The 21971-nt window shown below is 50.3% G+C and overlaps 1 protein-coding gene across 2 annotated transcripts in view; it reads right to left on the bottom strand.

Moving 5' to 3' along the window:
* Positions 1 to 21971, bottom strand: part of RMP64 (ribonuclease MRP subunit p64) — a 165578-nt gene that overhangs the window by 82909 nt on the left and 60698 nt on the right. For both annotated transcript variants that reach the window (XM_078657506.1, XM_078657507.1), the window contains exon 6: positions 11501 to 11865. In XM_078657506.1, coding sequence (XP_078513632.1) covers positions 11501 to 11865 — 365 coding nt within the window. The remainder of the gene's footprint in view (positions 1 to 11500; positions 11866 to 21971) is intronic.

Genomic DNA, 21971 nt, shown 5'->3' with positions numbered 1-21971 from the left:
ATGTCTACAGGGTACAATACGTGGTATGCCATTGACTGTGTTTTTAACTTGCCTTTTACCCCATGATTAAGGTGCAGTGCACCGAAACGCGTAGGGGACATTAATTATTGGGCTGGTTGAAACGCTTCCTGCATTAAAAGTTCATGCGAACGATTTCCTGGGGAGTGCATTTTCTAAGCGCGGAGGCTTTTGGGAAGACATTTTACACGGCAGCTCCAGCCGTGAGAGAGTGCACCGCCGACATCACCGAGGGAAGGTCTGTGTGGCTGTGCATTGTCACAGCCTGTTCCAGCACGGGAAACAAGCTATTTGGAAGGCGCTGCAACTGACCTGAGGCCCACTGGAGGGCTGGTGACATTTTCAACATGGGCAGAAAAAATTAATGTTAAAAAACGGACCTCACCAGAGAGGAAAGATCGGGACTACCACTCCCGACATGCTGTTCACTGGAGGACACATGTCTACAGGGTACAATACGTGGTATGCCATTGACTGTGTTTTTAACTTGCCTTTTACCCCATGATTAGGGTGCAGTGCACCGAAACGCGTAGGGGACATTAATTATTGGGCTGGTTGAAACGCTTCCTGCATTAAAAGTTCATGCAAACGATTTCCTGTGGAGTGCATTTTCTAAGCGCGGAGGCTTTTGGGAAGATATATATATATATATATATATATATATATATATATATATATATATACACCTTTGCGAGTTTCACACCTTTGTTTCACTGCTTTCTTGTGCCTTGGTTCTAACAAGGCACAAGATGGCTGCCAACACTTCCTGGTTTTGAGTGTTGACAGACAGTGGCAGCCAATCAGCATGCCTTTCCGAGAAAGCTGCATGGTCATTGGCTGTCAACACTTCTAATCAGGAGGTGTTGGCATCTATCTTGTGCTAGTGTTGACAGACAGTGACAGCCAATCAGCATGCCTTCCCGAGAAAGCTGCATGCTCATTGGCTGTCAACACTTCTAACCAGGAAGTGTTGGCATCCATCTTGGGACTTAATAGACTGAGGCACAAAAAAGCAGAAAAACAAACGTGTAGAACACAAAAAGGGGGCAGGGTAGAAACACCCTGACCCCTTAGGGTGCTCAGGTGGTCCCACTAGGATATTAATATATTTAAACGTTATCCGCTAATAGAATTAGCATTTAAAAAACCTTTGAAATTCACTGAAAAAACCATAGGTTTCAGGCCATACATAGTTAGGAATTCGCATTTAAAAAACCTTGCAAATTCACTGAAAAAACCATAGGTTTCAGGCCTTATATAGTTAGGAATTCGCATTTAAAAAACCTTGCAAATTCACTGAAAAAACCATAGGTTTCAGGCCTTCTATAGTTAGGAATTAGCATTAAAAAAAGTCTGCATATATAAAAACGTTATCCGCTAATAGAATTAGCATTTAAAAAACCTTGCAAATTCACTGAAAAAACCATAGGTTTCAGGCCTTATATAGTTAGGAATTAGCATTTAAAAAACGTTGCAAATTCACTGAAAAAAAACATAGGTTTCAGGCCATATATAGTTAGGAATTAGGCACAAGAAAGCAGAAAAACAAACGTGTAGAACACAAAAAGGGGGCAGGGTAGAAACACCCTGACCCCTTAGGGCTGCTCATGTGGTCCCACTAGGATATTAATATATTTAAACGTTATCCGCTAATAGAATTAGAATTTAAAAAACCTTTGAAATTCACTGAAAAAACCATAGGTTTCAGGCCATATATAGTTAGGAATTAGCATTTAAAAAACCTTGCAAATTCACTGAAAAAACCATAGGTTTCAGGTTATATATAGTTAGGTATTAGCATTTAAAAAACCTTGGAAATTCACTGAAAAAACCATAGGTTTCAGGTCATATATAGTTAGTTATTAGCATTTAAAAAACCATTGAAATTCACTCAAAAAACTATAAGTGTTAGTGGTGTTATAGTTAGCTGGACATTTTACTCATACAAAACCATTGAAATTGCTCATATATAGTTAGTTGGACTAACTATATTTCGCGCACCCGCAATCCACTGCTGATGATGTCACATATTACATCATTCATGACATGGTCAGTGACATCACTGATGACATCTCAAATGACATCACTGATGACATCTCATTTGACATCACTGATCATATCACTGATGATATCATTCATGTGATAATACGATGCACCTCCTCACACTCTAATATAACCTTAATATAACCTAGGTCTACACACACATCCACTCATTCACCCATACAATCACTCATACATACAGTCACTCATCAATACAATACTATCATATGCACTTATACACCTATACAGACACTCGCACACTTTCACTCATCCATGGAGTTTCTCACACACCTAGTCAGTCATGCAAAGAATCAATCACACTCCCATTTCCTCATCTATACAGTTATACACACAACACCTTACTTATTCAAACATATACTAACACATACTTACTCTCTTAAACAATCACTCATACAAGTACACATTGATCCATACAGCCACTTGCATAATCACTGGCTCTCATGTATAGGCATTTATATATACCAACTCTCACATGCACTGTGTTTTACATATGTACTTACTTGGACATGTAGCACTGAGATATACATTCACTCACCAACACACCAATGCACACAGTAAACCGCCCATACAGCTGTTTCCACACCTCCCAGTCACCCACACACAGAGACAGTCTCATATACAAATACTTGGGCAACCAATCAATGACCCATATAGCCACTCATATAGCTACTGATCAACACATACAGCATCTTACACAACAGCAGACATACTGATGCACACATTCAGACAGTTTAGTCACTAACCCATGCATTCAGTAAGACACATTTAATCACTCACTCATACAGTCAGTCACGCACCTACTAAATCCTTCATCCAGTCACTTCTACATCTACTCATTCTTCAATATGTAAAACATATTTAAACTTTACAGAAACACACAGTCACTGGATGATGTCATCAGTGATGTCATTTGAGATGTCATCAGTGATGTCACTGACCATGTCATGAATGATGTAATATGTGACATCATCAGCAGTGGATTGCGGGTGCGCGAAATATAGTTAGTCCAACTAACTATATATGAGCAATTTCAATGGTTTTGTATGAGTAAAATGTCCAGCTAACTATAACACCACTAAAACTTATAGTTTTTTGAGTGAATTTCAATGTTTTTTTTAAATGCTAATACCTAACTATATATGACCTGAAACCTATGTTTTTTTCAGTGAATTTCCAAGGTTTTTTAAATGCTAATACCTAACTATATATGACCTGAAACCTATGGTTTTTTCAGTGAATTTGTAAGGTTTTTTAAATGCTAATTCCTAACTATATATGGCCTGAAACCTATGGTTTTTTCAGTGAATATATAATATATATATATATAAAGTATTGAGAAGATTCTTCAAACCACACCAAAGTTAGTTGCAAACCAAGGAATCTATTACTTATGGAAACATAGTCCTAACTACAGCTACCCCATGGGGACTGCCACTGGGATATCCCAGTGGCGGTCACCATGGGGTCGTTATAGTTAGGACCAAGTTTCCACAGGAAATAGATTCTTTGGTTTGCGAATAACTTTGGTGCTATTTGAAGAATCTTCACAGTACTTTCAAATAAAGGTCTTCCACCTTAGTATATTCATGGAATGTGCTGGAGTGATCCTTCAAGCAGGGGGCTGAAAATTGGGGGAGTACCAAAATGTATTTCCCCCATGCATTTCTGCGTATGCGTGTCTTCCACCTCCCCGGCACCAAAAACTTAAAACGATTCTGTGGATCGGCAGAGGAACTGCGGTAAAATAGAAAACGTGATTAAAAAAAGGCTCCATCTGTATGAAATAAAAGCCCATATGGTGGGCCCAGGCACATACATTTTTTGGGCGTGGGCGCGTGGCCCCATGCCATTTTAAGGCCCAAGTTCATTTTTATGGGGATGGGGAAGGGGAAGGGGAAGGGGAAGGGGAAGGGGAAGGGGAAGGGGAAGGGGAATACCCCCCCTCCCCCCCCCCGTCCAGTAGTGTGGTGAACCATGGTTCTCTAGGCCATGTAGTAGCCACTAGGATGAGGGTCAGAGATGTCGGTCACAGTTTGTGAATCACAAACAAGCAGCAGGAGAGGTGGAGAAGCGTAAGCAAATATCCCCGACCAATTCATCCATAGTGCATTGCCCTTGGACTGTGGGTGTTGGAATCTGGAGATGAAGTTTGAGCATCTGGGTTTTCTGCTGTGGCGAATAGGTCTATGTTCAGGCGACCACATTGGTGGAAGAGAGGGAGGAGCTCCCACGTGTGGACTTGTTGCCGTCTCCTGCTGAGGAGTTCTACAAAGTTGTTGTACACTCCTTTTATGATATTACGCTAACAGCTGAATGTTGTGTCAGAGAGCATACCTCCAAATGGTCTGTGCTAATTGAGATAGCTGAGGTGACCTGGTGCCCCCTGTTTTTACAGATAACATATAGTAGTCATGTCTGTTTAGATGAGAAACCCTTTCCCTGTGAGGTGCGAAAGGAATGCTTTCAGTCCTTGATGAATATCTAGCATATCTAGGTGACCAATATGGAGAGGAGTCTGACTGGGTGTCCAGTGGCACTGAACGGTCAACTCCTGTGATTGGGCTCCTCAACCTATGAGTTATGAATCAGTTGTTATGGTCCTCTGCAGAACTGGGTCTGGGAAAGGCTGTCCTTTTAGAAGAGTGTTAGAGGGGCAAGCTTGACAGACGATCATCGCTAGATCTTCCAGCTGACAGTCCATTTGAGACCATTGATGCGCTAAGCATTCTAGCAACGGGCGCATAATGAGTCTGGTATAAGGTACTATGGCTATACATGATGCCACGGTGCCTAGGAGGTGCATCACTGCCCTTACTGTTATCTGCTGATGCGGCTGAAACTGTGGGATGTGTTTAAAAGGATTGAATCCTTGCTGAATTTGGGCCACCTATCCCTGTTTGAGAATTTATGAGGGCTCCAAGGTAAGGTTGTATTTGTACAGGTTGCTGGGGCTCGATTGCATCGACTATGAAACCTAGACGATGAAGTACGTTTATAGCAGTTTGAGTGTGTAGAAAACAGTTCTGACTGTTTGAACTTTTGATGACAGTCGTCCAGATATGGGAAAATGTGTACGTTTTGTCTGCGTAGATGAGCTTCTACTACTGCTAGACATTTGGTGAACACACTGGGGCTGTAGTGACTCTGAACAGAAGTACTTTGAACTGAAAATGTTTTCCATTTAGTACAAATCTGAAGGTACTGTTGATATGCTGGGTGAACAGGAAAGTTAAAGTGGGTGTCCCCTTATGTCCAATGCGGCCATGAAGTTGTCTTGTTGTAGCAATGGAATGATATCTTGTAGAGTAACCATATGCAAGTGCTCTGAGAGAATCTAGGACTGACCTGTCAGACCCGTCCTTCTTGGGAATGAGAAAGCAAAACGAGAAAAGTCTTGTGCCCGATTGGTGTAGTGGCACATACTTAGTTGCTCCCTTCTGTAGAAGAGATTTTACTTCCTCTTTGAGCAGCTGTCGATGGTCTGCTGGCAGCTTGTGTGAGTGGGGTGGAATGTTAGGAGGTATTGAAGTAAGCTCCAGGCACTAACCATGTTTAATAATATGCAACACCTACAGGTCAAAGGCGATATTTCGCCATGCAGGGAAGAACTGTTGAAATCTTACCCTGACAGGCGTAGTATAACTGGGGGGGAACAGCCGGTAAGTCAAGGCTTTGTGGCGGTAGCTGATGGTTATTGTAATCGCCTCCACCTCCGCATCAGTAATTATTTCCTCTGTAGGATCCTTTATAATATCCTCTGCAGGATGTATGGTGTGATTGGGGATGCTGATATGCAGTGGAGGTGTCTGCCGATTTACCTTTTGCTGCTCCACAATAGGGGGAGCAACGAATAGTCCCTATTTGCGTAGATGTTTGTAACACCCCTGTTGCTTTGGCCGTTTCATTGTCCTTCTTAAATTTCCCATGTAAGGTGTTTACTTGAGGGCCAAAGAGATTTTCACCATAAAAAGGAGGTGCAAGGATATTTTGATGCACTTCTGGCTTGAAGCTTGAAACCTTGAGCCAGACATGCCTTCTAATGATGAATCTGGTGTTAATGCCAATTCCATCTCTATCAGCTGCATTTAGTAGACAACGGATCGAGGTGTTGGCTATTAGTTTGCCCTCTGAGGCGATCTCAAATTGCTGTTTCTTGTATTGTTCTGGGAGATGTTGGAGGAATGCCTCAATTTCGTCCCAGTGTGCCCTGTCTTAGCGTGAAAGGAGACCAAAGGAGTTGGCTTTCCTCCAATGGTTGTCTGATTGTGCTGCCACTCTCTTCCCCACAGAATCGATTTTCCTATTCTCTTTGACTAGTGGGGGTGCCTCGCCATTTGCAAGTTTGCAGTCTTTGCTGCTATGGCAACCACTAGAGAGGGTCTGGTGGTAGTTGACCCATTATGTATATTGGGTCGGTAGGGAACGGCTTATATTTTTTATCCACTCATGGTGCAACGACCCGTGCTTTTACTGGTTCTTTAAAATATCTGTTTTATGTCTTGTCTTACCTTTAAGCATGGTCAGAGATTGGGCCAAACGATGAGTGGAAGACTGTATCGAATAGAAAATCATCCCTCCTGTTATTCCGTGTGGAGCTGAACCTTATGATAACCAGCCGCTCTACTTATGATGTCATGAAGTGTGGCAGTATCATCTGGAGGGGAAAGTTTAGCCTGATACAGATTGGGATCCGGGTCTGCAAGCGGTTCTGTGTCATATGTGTCTCACAGATCACCTTGAGGGGGAACAGAGTATTGGTCCCCATCATCAGCACCATCGCCATGGCCCCCCCAAGCGAATGAAAAGAACTCTCTGGGGAGTAGTGGTCATCTGCAGGAGGTGAAGGTGGTGGAGAGTTTGCCATTGGTGTCACTGGTGGTGGGCTTTTTCTGTGCCTTGTTGGGCATGGGCTCTCCAAGGTCAGTCTCTTTGATGGCTTTTCCTTGGTTTGGGGAGGTGTAACCATAATTCTGCCATGTCAGGTAGAATCAATAGTTGTTTTTGCCTGACATCGAGATGTTCTTGTAAATGTTCAAATATTGGTTGCACGAGGGAGGAGCCAAGTCGGCGTCGAAGATGGCCGCCCAGTCCCCCGGCTCCGTGTATCATCTCCTCCTGCAGACGCCTTCTGCCTGCTGTCCTGAATAACAATGGACGCGCGCGGGCGCAGGAGCAGCTCCGGTTCTCGGTGGCGCGTCCCCGAGGTCTGTACTACCTCCACAAAGGGAGAAACGGAAGGTGGCGTTTGCGGCCTGAGGCAGCGTGAAGACCGGGGACTCGCCTGATTGCTGAACCGGCCGCCAATCGAACAACAACGGCCGCCAGTTGCAGTGAGGGGCCGGTCGGCTCCGGATTGAATCGGGTCGGCCGATTTTCGGGTCGCTCGCCCATCTGATGGGGGACATGCCTACGAGATCGACCCTTCATGGTTTCCCTGGGTCGTTTGTCCCCCCCTTTTTATTTTGGGAACTTTGCTCGCTTGCCGCCGGGGACCGTGGTTGGACCTGTCCCGCTACTTGCGGGAGAATCCCGAATTTGAGCCCAGTCGCATTTCATAGCGCGGACTCCCCCGGCGGCTGTGTTTTTGGCCGAGTCTCCGCTGTTTTACTGCCCTGATCGTTAATCCAGGACGCCTGATGCCCTGCTGCGCATGCCTTGGCCCCGATCTCAGATGGTGTTTCCTCGTAACGTAGTGGAGGGGCAGTGTGCCACATCCGTGATACTGCTTCCCGGCCTGATTCCTGTCCTATGGAGGAAGGGCGCTTGACAACACAGGGGACATGGAGCAGACCTACATCTTGGCGATCTCCCTGCTGCCCCAACTAATCTCCGTTATATTTTGTCGCAGGGTGCCCGTTCACTGGGTGATATGCTGGAGGATGTTGTCTTTGTGGCGGAACTACTGAGCCCGGATGTTGCGTGGCTTACCCAGGCGCGATAAGATGGCGCCGGTACTGGTATCCTGTAACCTGGGACACGGGCTCTCGAGCTATCTCCAGTTGGTGACGTTTGTGACCTGGGACTATCCGTAGGCCCCTGCCTGGAACCGAACTAGGGACTTTCTTTCCACGCCATGCTGTTGATATCTTTGGTTCTGCTCCACCCTCGCTTTACACTGTGACGCTCTTTTCCCTGCTCTGCCTTTCCGATTGCGACGTGGCAGTTATGTTATTGTGTCAGGTTTGGTCTATCACGCTGGCAGGGAGCGGGCGCGGATGTGGTCTGCTCGCAGTGTGGCACTACAGACTTGCTGCTGTTTCGATTTCCTCTGCTATCCCTAATCCTTATGATTGCTGATTTGGGGTGTGACTATTTGGTGGGCCATTGTGATATGCGCAGGACGGGTCAAGGACAAATGATGTTTCTTCCGTTTCGATATTTCCTGCTTGCGGGTTTAAGGGGGATGTGTGACATATTGCTTTATTTTTGTGGCCATGCTGGGCTGCTCCTGTGCCTCGTGCATTGTTCTATTCTGTTGCTTTAATGCGGGGGTGTTTTCTGTCCTGTCTACATCCGTTCCTTGCTGAGGGAGAGGCCGGGGGACTGTTAGAGGGCTCCCCTCCATTTTCCATTTCTTTCTTTTCTTCCCTCGCTTGGGTTCCTTCTTTAGTCTAGGTGGGTGGTAGTTTCTTTTCTCTTCTTCTAAATTTCGGGTTTCATGACAGGGGCGACAGGCACTCTGCTGAGGGGGAGGCCGTAGCTGGAGGCAGGGGTGCAGGGTGGGGGGTATTCTCCGTTTTTCTTTTTCTTTTTCAGTTTCTAGGGCCTCTATTTCTTCTTGTTCTGTTTGCCTTCTTCTCTTCTTTCTTTCCTTTTTTCTCTATGGGATTCCGAATGGTGTGTGGTTTACCGGATACTCTTATGTCTTCAACCAGTATGGGGGAGGTTATAATAACTTCTTTTTAGATCCTGCGGGCGGGTGCTGCAAGGGGGGGCGTGCTGTACTGTTAGTTGTTTATCCTGTTTTAATGCGCGTTCTTGCGTGTGCCCCGCTTGCAGTGGTCCCGAATGTGCATATCCTGATTTGTGTCGTCCCCTACCCCTGGTGTTACTACATTGTATGTCATCGGATCCTGTTCTATTTTTGATTCTTTTCAAAGGAAAAATGAAACCTCTCTTATCCTAGTGCCGCTATGGTGCGACAGTATCCTGGTTGTTGATCCGGACTTTGAGGCGGGATGTATGTGGTTTGAATTATTGAATTGCACTGCCCGTCTTTGTGATAATAGCCGGCTGTGTTCTTGCTGGCTGGTGATTGTATCTGCCTTATGTTACAATAAAGGTTTTCAACAAAAAAAAAAAAATATATATTGGTTGCACAGTTTCGGAGCATGGTCTTTTGTTTGCTGCGGTAAAGGACTATTGTTCCCGAAGCGACTTTCAGTGCTGATGGTTTCAATGCAGAGTGTTTCTGGTCTGATGTACCTGGTTTTGGTGCAAAGGCAGACCAAGTGTTAAGCACCAGGGTTCTCGATTCCGAGTTTCAATTTGAGGCCAATGATTGGTGGCATGGGCCTTGTGCTGTTTCGGAGCCAGGGCTAGGCGTTTCCGGTACAGCTGTTTGGTGCTGTCCATGGCCTGTAAGCAGTGGCAGCCCATGCGAGGGCTTCGGTCGCTCCAAACCAGTATGCCAGCCCTTTGGGATGTTTTGCAGACACGGTGGTCAGGATGGATGGGGCAATGTACTTCCGGTGTGTACCGGTGGAATGTCCTGGATTTCGAACTCAGACCCCAAACTGTCGCCATGCGAGAAGGAGCCCTAATCTGCTGCAGAGGCCCGAGCATGGGCCTCATGTTGGTACTCTTAGATACTTTTTGAATCCAAAAATGTCCCATTATCATTGATGGTGTATCTGGACATTTTGAGGCGTCTTGGGTCAAAATCGCGCAGCGTCTTTTTCAAACGGAAATCATTTACTTTATTATGAAATTGTGTTGTGCCGCGTATCTTCCAGTACTATAAGTAAAAAGTGAAGTTGTGGGAAAATGATATTATATATCAACTTACTGTGATATGTCCATTAAAAGTGGTTGTGCCACTGGAAATGCCAACAATCTGTTAACTAAATTCATAGTTAACAGCTTATTGTCTATTGCATAGAGTAGATGACGATAGCTCATTTACTAAGACCATAATATTATAGACATAGCAAACAGACTGCAGATGGTGGTCTATTAATAATGTTCAGTCAACAGAAATTCCAATAGACAATGGGGGAGCCAGCAACAGAAGTACTGTAAATGTACTTGTGAATAACATTTCAACTGTGGGATGCTTTAAGGAGCCCTGGCTGGAACAGAATAGCAACAACTACAATCACTGCTCCAATGAACTCCTGTTACAACAATCTCAAAAAAATGACTGATCTTTAAAAAATGACAACAGTGCTTCACCCTGGTTGTATTCTGGACTTATATATGTGGGTCACATCAGCGTTACAACCTCAGACACCATGGAAGAGTTAATTTACAACTTGCTTGATAATTCTCAGATGGGTCTGTATGCACGTTGACATCAACAAATAATTCAAACAAAAGAAATTAAATATGTGCAGAAATCTGTGTAGCAAACAAATCAGAATTGCAAAAGCACAAAATTATAGGAGAAATAACGCAAGAATTGGCAAAGCAAATAGGTCTAGCCTTTAGGGTCTATTTTCTTTGTAATTTAGCGATGGTACAGCATCCTTAAAGATGTGGTGCATGGCTAAAGAATTTAAAAAATGCTTTTGTTGCTGCTGGTCGCGTCATTTTGTAGGCTTGCCTACAAAATGATGGAAATGCTTCCAGTTTAGTTACAGATCCAAGTTGGATTGGTAACTAAAAAGAGTACAAATAAAGGCTACAAATGTTTTTGCTTTTTTAAAGCAGGTGGGGGAAATCAACTCGGGGTCATGTGTTGGGGTGAAAACAACACAGAGGACGAGAGACGGAAGTAACAATGTGGGGGGTGGCAGCAACAAGAAAGCATGGGTGGAGGCATTGGTGGGGAAGTTACACGGGGTGGGAATGGATTTATCAAATGAGCTAAAGACAGCAATGTGGAGCTGGCAGAGAAAAAGCATACAGGCGAGAAGGCAAAGTGAGGGGTGTAGGGGAGATGCACATAGGCGAGAAAGAGGAAGACAGAGTGATGTGGTAAGAGAAGCACATGAGGGAGATGGTGAGAAAACACATGCATTCTTAGCGCCTGTACAAACTAGCAGTGAAAGGGCACAGTAATGTGTTTATGTTCTGGAGCGGGACAAAAACCAAGAAGAGGAACGAAAGCCCACATGCGATTAAGAAGTAAGCAGATGACAATTAAGGCAACCAATGGTAAGCAACAAGAGGCTCTACGTCCATTGTAAGATAACAATATGTCTTGCAATAGACAACGCTTGCACTGTCTTAGGCGAGACCTAAACATACACATCCTCACCTATATTCCTTCGCTTCTTCCATACTGGCTTCCCGACATCCAAACTCTGGTCAACAGGTCTATTTTTTGTTTTCACCTTTGTTCGAACTGTAGAAGCGGAAGCAGACCGAGGCTTAGAAAGAAGCTCAGCACCTGGAAATAGTTTATTTAGCAGTTTAGTGACACCTTTTCGCAGAGGTATTTTGGGGGTCAACCGCTGTGGCACAACATCTGAAAATCCTGGGCCGAGGAAATCTATGATATTTAGTGGAAAAGTAAATCCTTTGAAGTATGGCATCTTTTGCACCATGGACACGTCTTGCAGCAAACCATATAGTGGCCCGTATATGGGAGTAAGGCTTTTCAAAATACCTCTGAAAAGAACCCTAAGAATGTAAATAAAACACATTTAAACATACAAAACAATTGTGACATTTATCACCTACATTTGCCCTAACTCTGAAAATCACCCATGCACCCTAGCTGAAGCTGGCTGTTATTTGGCCTGCTAAGGACATTTGCCACATATATCTCAAAACTTTGAGATATAATTGTCTCTTGAGCAAAGAGCATAGAAGGCATTCCTGAGATAAAGGAAGAAAATCATAGAGCAACCAATCAAAACCGATAGCGAAGGAACTGTGCCCTAGGAGGACACCACCATGCTGTTAGAAGTGGAATTTAAAAATCGCATAAAGGATCATGACTAGGAACAGCATCGGAGTGGATGGAGTCCATCAAACAGAGTCTAAGAGACACTGTTGCTTATATAAAACAAGCATTTACAATGCAATGGTCTCGGCATCATTAAAGGTAGAGCTATTGGCATTGCTCATGACATTTCTTTTTTTTTCTTTAAATCATAAATAAATGGCATTGTCATTTACATTGTCAATACACACCACTCTGCACTCAACTGCACTCACCTGCACTGCACTCACCTGCACTGCACTGCACTCACCTGCACTGCACTGCACTCACCTGCACTGCACTCACCTGCACTGCACTCACCTGCACTGCACTGCACTCACCTGCACTGCACTCACCTGCACTGCACTCACCTGCACTGCACTGCACTCACCTGCACTGCACTCACCTGCACTGCACTCACCTGCACTGCACTCACCTGCACTGCACTCACCTGCACTGCACTGCACTCACCTGCACTGCACTAACCTGCACTGCACTCACCTGCACTGCACTCACCTGCACTGCACTCACCTGCACGCCACTGCACTCACCTGTACTGCACTCATCTGCACTGCACTCACCTGCACTGCACTCACCTGCACTGCACTCACCTGCACTGCACTGCACTCACCTGCACTCCACTGCACTGCACTCACCTGCACTGCACTCACCTGCACTGCACTGCACTGCACTGCACTGCACTCACCTGCAATGCACTCATCTGCACTGCACTCACCTGCACTGCACTCACCTGCACTGCACTGCACTCACCTGCACTGCACTGCACTCACCTGCACTGCACTGCACTCACATGCACTGCACTCACATGCACTGCACTCACCTGCACTGCACTCACCTGCACTGCACTCACCTGCACTGCACTCACCTGCACTGCACTCACCTGCACTGCACTCACCTGCACTGCACTCACCTGCACTGCACTCACCTGCACTGCACTCACCTGCACTGCACTGCACTGCACTCACCTGCACTGCACTGCACTCACCTGCACTGCACTGCACTCACCTGCACTGCACTGCACTCACCTGCACTGCACGCACTGCACTCACCTGCACTGCACTCACCTGCACTGCACTGCACTCACCTGCACTGCACTCACCTGCACTGCACTCACCTGCACTCACCTGCACTGCACTGCACTGCACTCACCTGCACTGCACTGCACTCACCTGCACTGCACTGCACTCACCTGCACTGCACTCACCTGCACTGCACTGCACTCACCTGCACTGCACTGCACTCACCAGCACTGCACTGCACTCACCAGCACTCACCTGCACTGCACTGCACTCCACTGCACTCACCTACACTCCACTGCACTCACCTGCACTCCACTGCACTCACCTGCACTGCACTCACCTGCACTGCACTGCACTCACCTGCACTGCACTCACGTGCACTGCACTGCACTCACCTGCACTGCACTCACCTGCACTGCACTCACCTGCACTGCACTCACCTGCACTCACCTGCACTGCACTCACCTGCACTGCACTCACCTGCACTGCACTCACCTGCACTGCACTCACCTGCACTGCACTCACCTGCACTGCACTGCACTCACATGCACTGCACTCACCTGCACTGCACTGCACGCACCTGCACTGCACTGCACTCACCTGCACTCACCTGCACTGCACTCACCTGCACTCACCTGCACTCACCTACACTCACCTGCACTCACCTACACTCCACTGCACTCACCTGCACTGCACTGCACTCACCTGCACTGCACTGCACTCACCTGCACTCACCTGCACTGCACTCACCTGCACTCACCTACACTCACCTGCACTCACCTACACTCACCTGCACTCACCTACACTCCACTGCACTCACCTGCACTGCACTGCACTCACCTGCACTGCACTCACCTGCACTGCACTGCACTCACCTGCACTGCACTGCACTCACCTGCACTGCACTCACCTGCACTGCACTCACCTGCACTGCACTTACCTGCACTGCACTCACCTGCACTGCACTCACCTGCACTGCACTGCACTCACCTGCACTGCACTCACCTGCACTGCACTCACCTGCACTGCACTGCACTCACCTGCACTGCACTCACCTGCACTGCACTGCACTCACCTGCACTGCACTCACCTGCACTGCACTCACCTGCACTGCACTCACCTGCACTGCACTGCACTGCACTCACATGCACTGCACTCACCTGCACTGCACTGCACTCACCTGCACTGCACTCACCTGCACTGCACTGCACTCACCTGCACTGCACTGCACTCACCTGCACTGCGCTGCACTGCACTCCACTGCACTCACCTGCACTGCACTACACTCACCTGCACTGCACTCACCTGCCACTCACCTGCACTGCACTGCACTCCCCTGCACTGCACTCCCCTGCACTGCACTCACCAGCACTGCACTGCACTCACCTGCACTGCACTCACCTGCACTGCACTCACCTGCACTGCACTGCACTGCACTGCACTCACATGCACTGCACTGCACTCACCTGCACTGCACTGCACTCACATGCACTGCACTGCACTCACCTGCACTGCACTCACCTGCACTGCACTCACCTGCACTGCACTCACCTGCACTGCACTGCACTGCACTCACATGCACTGCACTCACCTGCACTGCACTGCACTCACCTGCACTGCACTCACCTGCACTGCACTGCACTCACCTGCACTGCACTGCACTCACCTGCACTGCGCTGCACTGCACTCCACTGCACTCACCTGCACTGCACTACACTCACCTGCACTGCACTCACCTGCCACTCACCTGCACTGCACTGCACTCCCCTGCACTGCACTCCCCTGCACTGCACTCACCAGCACTGCACTGCACTCACCTGCACTGCACTCACCTGCACTGCACTCACCTGCACTGCACTGCACTGCACTGCACTCACATGCACTGCACTGCACTCACCTGCACTGCACTGCACTCACATGCACTGCACTGCACTCACCTGCACTGCACTCACCTGCACTGCACTCACCTGCACTGCACTCACCTGCACTGCACTGCACTCACCAGCACTGCACTCACCTGCACTCACCTGCACTGCACTGCACTGCACTCACCTACACTCCACTGCACTCACCTACACTGCACTGCAATCACCTGCACTGCACTGCACTCACCTGCACTGCACTCCACTGCACTCACCTACACTCCACTGCACTCACCTGCACTGCACTGCACTCACCTGCACTCCACTGCACTCACCTACACTCCACTGCACTCACCTACACTGCACTGCACTCACCTGCACTGCACTGCACTCACCTGCACTGCACTCCACTGCACTCACCTGCACTGCACTCGCCTGCACTGCACTCGCCTGCACTGCACTCACCTGCACTGCACTGCACTCACCTGCACTGCACTCACCTGCACTGCACTCACCTGCACTGCACTCACCTGCACTGCACTCACCTGCACTGCACTCACCTGCACTGCACTGCACTCACCTGCACTGCACTGCACTCACCTGCACTGCACTCACCTGCACTGCACTGCACTCACCTGCACTGCACTGCACTCACCTGCACTGCACTGCACTCCACTGCACTGCACTCACCTGCACTGCACTCACCTGCACTGCACTGCACTGCACTCACCTACACTCCACTGCACTCACCTGCACTGCACTGCACTCACCTACACTGCACTCACCTGCACTGCACTGCACTCACCTGCACTGCACTGCACTCACCTGCACTGCACTGCACTGCACTCACCTGCACTGCACTGCACTCACCTGCACTGCACTGCACTCACCTGCACTGCACTCACCTGCACTGCACTGCACTCACCTGCACTGCACTCCACTGCACTCACCTGCACTGCACTCGCCTGCACTGCACTGCACTCACCTGCACTGCACTCCACTGCACTCGCCTGCACTGCACTCGCCTGCACTGCACTCGCCTGCACTGCACTCGCCTGCACTGCACTCACCTGCACTGCACTGCCCTGCACTGCACTTACCTGCACTGCACTCACCTGCACTGCACTCACCTGCACTGCACTGCCCTGCACTGCACTGCACTCACCTGCACTGCACTCACCTGCACTGCACTCACCTGCACTGCACTCACCTGCACTGCACTCACCTGCACTGCACTCACCTGCACTGCACTCACCTGCACTGCTCACCTGCACTGCACTCACCTGCACTGCACTCACTACTCTGCACTCACTACTCTGCACTCACTACTCTGCACTCACTACTCTGCACTCACTACTCTGCACTCACTACTCTGCACTCACTACTCTGCACTCACTACTCTGCACTCACTACTCTGCACTCACTCCTCTGCGCACTCACTCCTCTGCGCACTCACTCCTCTGCGCACTCACTCCTCTGCGCACTCACTCCTCTGCGCACTCACTCCTCTGCGCACTCACTCCTCTGCGCACTCACTCCTCTGCGCACTCACTCCTCTGCGCACTCACTCCTCTGCGCACTCACTCCTCTGCGCACTCACTCCTCTGCGCACTCACTCCTCTGCGCACTCACTCCTCTGCGCACTCACTCCTCTGCGCACTCACTCCTCTGCGCACTCACTCCTCTGCGCACTCACTCCTCTGCGCACTCACTCCTCTGCGCACTCACTCCTCTGCGCACTCACTCCTCTGCGCACTCACTCCTCTGCGCACTCACTCCTCTGCGCACTCACTCCTCTGCGCACTCACTCCTCTGCGCACTCACTCCTCTGCGCACTCACTCCTCTGCGCACTCACTCCTCTGCACACTCACTCTCTCTGCACACTCACTCACTCTGCACACTCACCTACTCTGCACTCACTACTCTGCACTCACTACTCTGCACTCACTACTCTGCACTCACTACTCTGCACTCACTACTCTGCACACTCACTACTCTGCACACTCACTACTCTGCACACTCACTACTCTGCACACTCACTACTCTGCACACTCACTACTCTGCACACTCACTACTCTGCACACTCACTACTCTGCACACTCACTACTCTGCACACTCACTACTCTGCACACTCACTACTCTGCACACTCACTACTCTGCACACTCACTACTCTGCACACTCACTACTCTGCACACTCACTACTCTGCACACTCACTACTCTGCACACTCACTACTCTGCACTCACTACTCTGCACTCACTACTCTGCACTCACTACTCTGCACTCACTACTCTGCACTCACTACTCTGCACACTCACTACTCTGCACACTCACTACTCTGCACACTCACTACTCTGCACACTCACTACTCTGCACACTCACTACTCTGCACACTCACTACTCTGCACACTCACTACTCTGCACACTCACTACTCTGCACACTCACTACTCTGCACACTCACTACTCTGCACACTCACTACTCTGCACACTCACTACTCTGCACACTCACTACTCTGCACACTCACTACTCTGCACACTCACTACTCTGCACACTCACTACTCTGCACACTCACTACTCTGCACACTCACTACTCTGCACACTCACTACTCTGCACACTCACTACTCTGCACACTCACTACTCTGCACACTCACTCTGCACTGTGCACGCTGCTGATATCATGGAATCTTCCACCACACTTTCTAAAACTCTATAGTCCGAAGCATAATAGGCACAGAACCAAAAGAAGGGTAGACATTGCTTAAAATAATCTTATTGTATTTATGAGAAGCAAAAGCGAGACTGTGAAATGTGCTGAATATCAGTTTGTTACGAATCAACAGAGTGGAGTTAGAGAACCAAGAAATAGTAATTTAGAATCCGGGTTAGAAGGAGTAGTAATCACAAGCTGAGGATCAACGGGCGCGAAACAGCGTGGTGGGCGCGCAGGAGACGCAGCGTGCGCGTGCACATCAGCTGAAGATCGCTGGAGAAGACACCGAGCCTGCTTGCTGCCGTGACTGACCCGCTGCAGAGGGAAAGAGCCCGGTGAGTGGGGGTAGAGGGGGGGGGGCGGCAGAGAGGGAGTGGGCAGAGAGGGAGGGAGGGTGTGTGTGTGTGTGTGCGTGTGTCTGTCTGTGTCAGTCTGGTGTGTGCTTGCCTGCCTGCCTTTGTGTGTGCGCGTCCACAGACCCTGGTCGGCTCGTGCACCGCTCTGTACTCCCTTGGGAGCTTACATGGCGACAATAGTTCTCGTTGCCGAGACCTAAAAAGGGCAATTTATTAATGCTAGCAAGATGCTGCTGGCTAAAATACATGCTACCCAAGGGGTGGTCTACACCGTACACTCCCAATCTGCTGTTGGAGGTCCTTCCTGGAACCTACACCTACTATGGGCACCCAGAAATCGAAGCCTAGAGGGCAGCGGGACCGGACATATGGGGAGACCTGTTTGCAGATTTGCAATTACAGGACTTCACGGTTTGGTGGACGTTTATGGGATACCACCGGAGATATTCCTGCTCTACACCACCCTGTCAAAGCACTTCTTATACTTATGGGGTAACACTTGTAACAAACCTACCTCTTCCCAGCCTCTGCAAACCGTATTAACACATGGACAGGGTAGGTGTGCAATCACAGCGATTTACAACTCTTTTAGGCCTGATCCGACACCCCTGTTGGTCCCATTGTACGAGTATTGGGACACAGCACTGTCCACTAATATTACCGATAAACAATGGACACAATGCATAAATCATCCCAGAGTTGTATCACTGTTGGACAGGCCACATGAAGGGCTCGCTCCCTCCCCGCAGGACAGGGCCCGGGCCACCGTCAGCACCATTGCCCGGCCCAGCCGCCATCTTGGACACGGCACCACGCGGCCGCGCGGCCTCAGCCCGACCCCAACCCTGGGCCTGGCCAGGCCCCGACATCCCGGCACCACCCTCCACCCAGGAGGTGAACGGACCACTTGGCAGGCCAATGGGAGTAAGAAGTGTCGATGGCTTTCCCCCGCCAGGTGCCGAGCACCCCCAGCCTCCTCGGGCGCTGGCTCCACCCCCCTGCTGGGTGTCTGGACTCCCTCATCCCAGACCTCCCGACCTCCAAGAGCGAGGGTCCGGACATCAAAGGGCGCCAGACCTATAACTGAGGCCGCCCCAGGACAGGAAGGCAGTTGTATCCTGGAGTCGAGAGACACCGAGAAGAACTCATCCTTGACGGACTGCTGGCGCTGCCACAGCCCTGCCTTGTGAACTATTGTCCTGCCTGCTGGCGCTGCCGCGGCCCTCTGCAACCTTCATCCTCGTGGGACCTGCTGGCGCTGCCGCGGCCCTCTGCAACCTTCGTCCTCGTTGGGACCTGCTGGCGCTGCCGCGGCCCGTGGTAACCTCCATCCTCGTGGGACCTGCTGGCGCTGCCGCGGCCCGTTGCAACCTGCATTCTCGTGGGACCTGCTGGCGCTGCCGCGGCCCGTTGTAACCTTCATCCTCGTTGGGACCTGCTGGCGCTGCCGCGGCCCGTTGCCACCTACGACCTCTTCCGGACCTGCCGGCGCTGCCGCGGTCTGACCCATCCGAACACCGAGCTCGAGGATTGAGAGCTATCACCGTTACACCTCCGTACCCGTGGGTACCAAGACTGTCCCGCTACCCCCTTCCCTTACTAGAGACTAGAATTGAGAGGATCATCGTGTCCTGATCGCCTTGTATCGTACCACTCTACTACCAGAAGTGCCTATAAAAGGTGTTACCCTGATCTTTGTGTGGTGTCCATCTGTGGGGGGGAAGTTACCTGTCTGTGCGATCACTGTGCTCGGCCGACCCTCCAGGTCCCCGTCTAACATTGGTGGCTAGCGGCGCGATCCGAACCAACGCGTACCGTACAGACAGTAACTCACCCTACGACTAAAACCACAATGACGACCAAAGAGAGCGGATCGGCGGAGAAGTTCCAGATGGAAAAGCTGGAGGAATACAACCACCGAGAGCTCAAACAATTAGGCATTGCTACCACAGGGCTAAGCACAAAAGAAGACTTCAAAAACGCCCTAGAGGCCTGGACAGAGACAAATACCGCAACCCCCCGGGACCCCGCAGCCCCGGAAGTCAACACCACCCGGACGGAGGAACGGAGAACAGGCCCGTCCCGTGAAGAGATCCAAGAGCGGGAAAAAAATAGATTACACGAGTTAGACTTGGCACGACTCAGATTAGACGGAGAATTAAAACTGGCGGAACAAAAAATAAACTTAGAACACTTACGGCTCAGAGAAGAGCGAGAGGAAAAACAGAGACAGAGAGACCTCGAAGAAAAAAGACTGGCATACGAGCACGAGTGCAAACTAGCGGAGATAGAAATACGCAAACTGAACAAAAACCTAGGGGTGCCCGAGCAACCGCACTCCCCGGGTCCTACCGAGCAGAAGGTCCACATCCCCAAGGATGTGGTCCGAGAATATCACCGGAACGACGACATACAGCAGTGGTTCAAGGCCTATGAGATTGCCATGACCGCCCTGGGTCGCTCGAAGTGACTGGGGAGCCGGCCTATGGGGGAGATTCGTCAACGAGGGTCGTGATGCCCTGCTGCAGCTTCCGGACCATCAAATGACGTCCTATGACCACATGAAGGCCGCCCTCCTCAGTCGATATGGACTTACACCCGAAATGTACCGCCAAAGGTTCCGCAACTGCACCCGGATCCCAGGTACGACGTGGTTGGAATACGTGAACTATTTCAGCCGAGCCTTCGAGGGGTGGATCAAGGGTAACAACGTAACCACTTACGAACAACTCTTCAATCTCATTGTGTGGGAGCACCTCTCCAACAACTGCTTCGTCGAGCTCCGGCAGCACCTCCTCGACAGTAAATTGACTGAACCCCGGCAGCTCGCCACCGAGGCTGACCGGTGGGAGAGCACCCGAGTGGCCCGGAGTGGGCCGAATGAGCAGAACAGAACCAACCAAGGTCATCATCGTCCCCGAGGAGGAGGAGGAGGAGGCCCGGGGCGGGGCAGAGACGCCGTCCCGGCCGCACCCACTAACGCCACCCCGGCCCCAGTAGGCCGGGGAAACCCCCCGATGCGCCCGGGGTTCCGAGCTAACGTGACGTGTCATCGATGCCAGCGAGTCGGCCACTATGCCAGTGACCCGACCTGCCCGAAGAACCAGGTCCCCGGGCCCCGCCAGATGGCGGCCGCCGCCCTGGGAGAAGAACAAGTCTCCGAAGACACGGAGACCTATGAGTCGGAGCAGTTCGAGTGGGAACCCGCCGCCATGACCCTGGCATGCCTGGGAGGAAGAGACATGGTCCCGCGGACTCCCCTGCCCGCCAACACTCGGAAGTACAGCAAATGGGTGAGCATCAATGGGCGCAAGGCCGAGGCCCTGCGTGACACCGGGGCCAGTGTGACGGCCGTCCGCTGTCACCTGGTGACCCCAGAACAAATCCTACCAAACGTACTTTGCCCCGTCCGATCGGCAGATAACTCGGAGAGCCTGTGTCGGATGGCCTGCGTCCCCTTCGAATGGGGAGGAGTGTCCGGCATGCTGAAAGTAACTGTCCGTGACGATGCCCCCGTAGACTGCCTCCTGGGGAACGATCTCGAGAGCTCCCCGTGGGCCGCTGTGGAAAGAAGAGAGCATCTGGGGATGTTGGGTCTCCCGGACTGGGCGTGCGTAACCACCCGGTCCATGGCCACCCGCACCATCCCTAGACCAGAAGAACCAGAATGGGCAGCCCCTCCGCCCTCGATCACTCCAGAAGACGACTTCCTCCAGACCGACCACCCGGACCCCGCCCCAGAGGGGTCCCCACAGCCCCCCGAGCTTCCCGACCTGGCTCAGTGGCGTCAAGAAGGGGGGCCCACCCAGGAACAATTCCGGCAGGCGCAA

This window comes from Lissotriton helveticus, chromosome 8 (genome assembly GCF_964261635.1).
Source record: "Lissotriton helveticus chromosome 8, aLisHel1.1, whole genome shotgun sequence".
In the NCBI taxonomy this organism is placed as follows: Eukaryota; Metazoa; Chordata; class Amphibia; order Caudata; family Salamandridae; genus Lissotriton; species Lissotriton helveticus.
The sequence above is the reverse complement of the archived record's forward strand: the minus strand, read 5'-3'. Positions and strand labels throughout refer to the sequence as shown.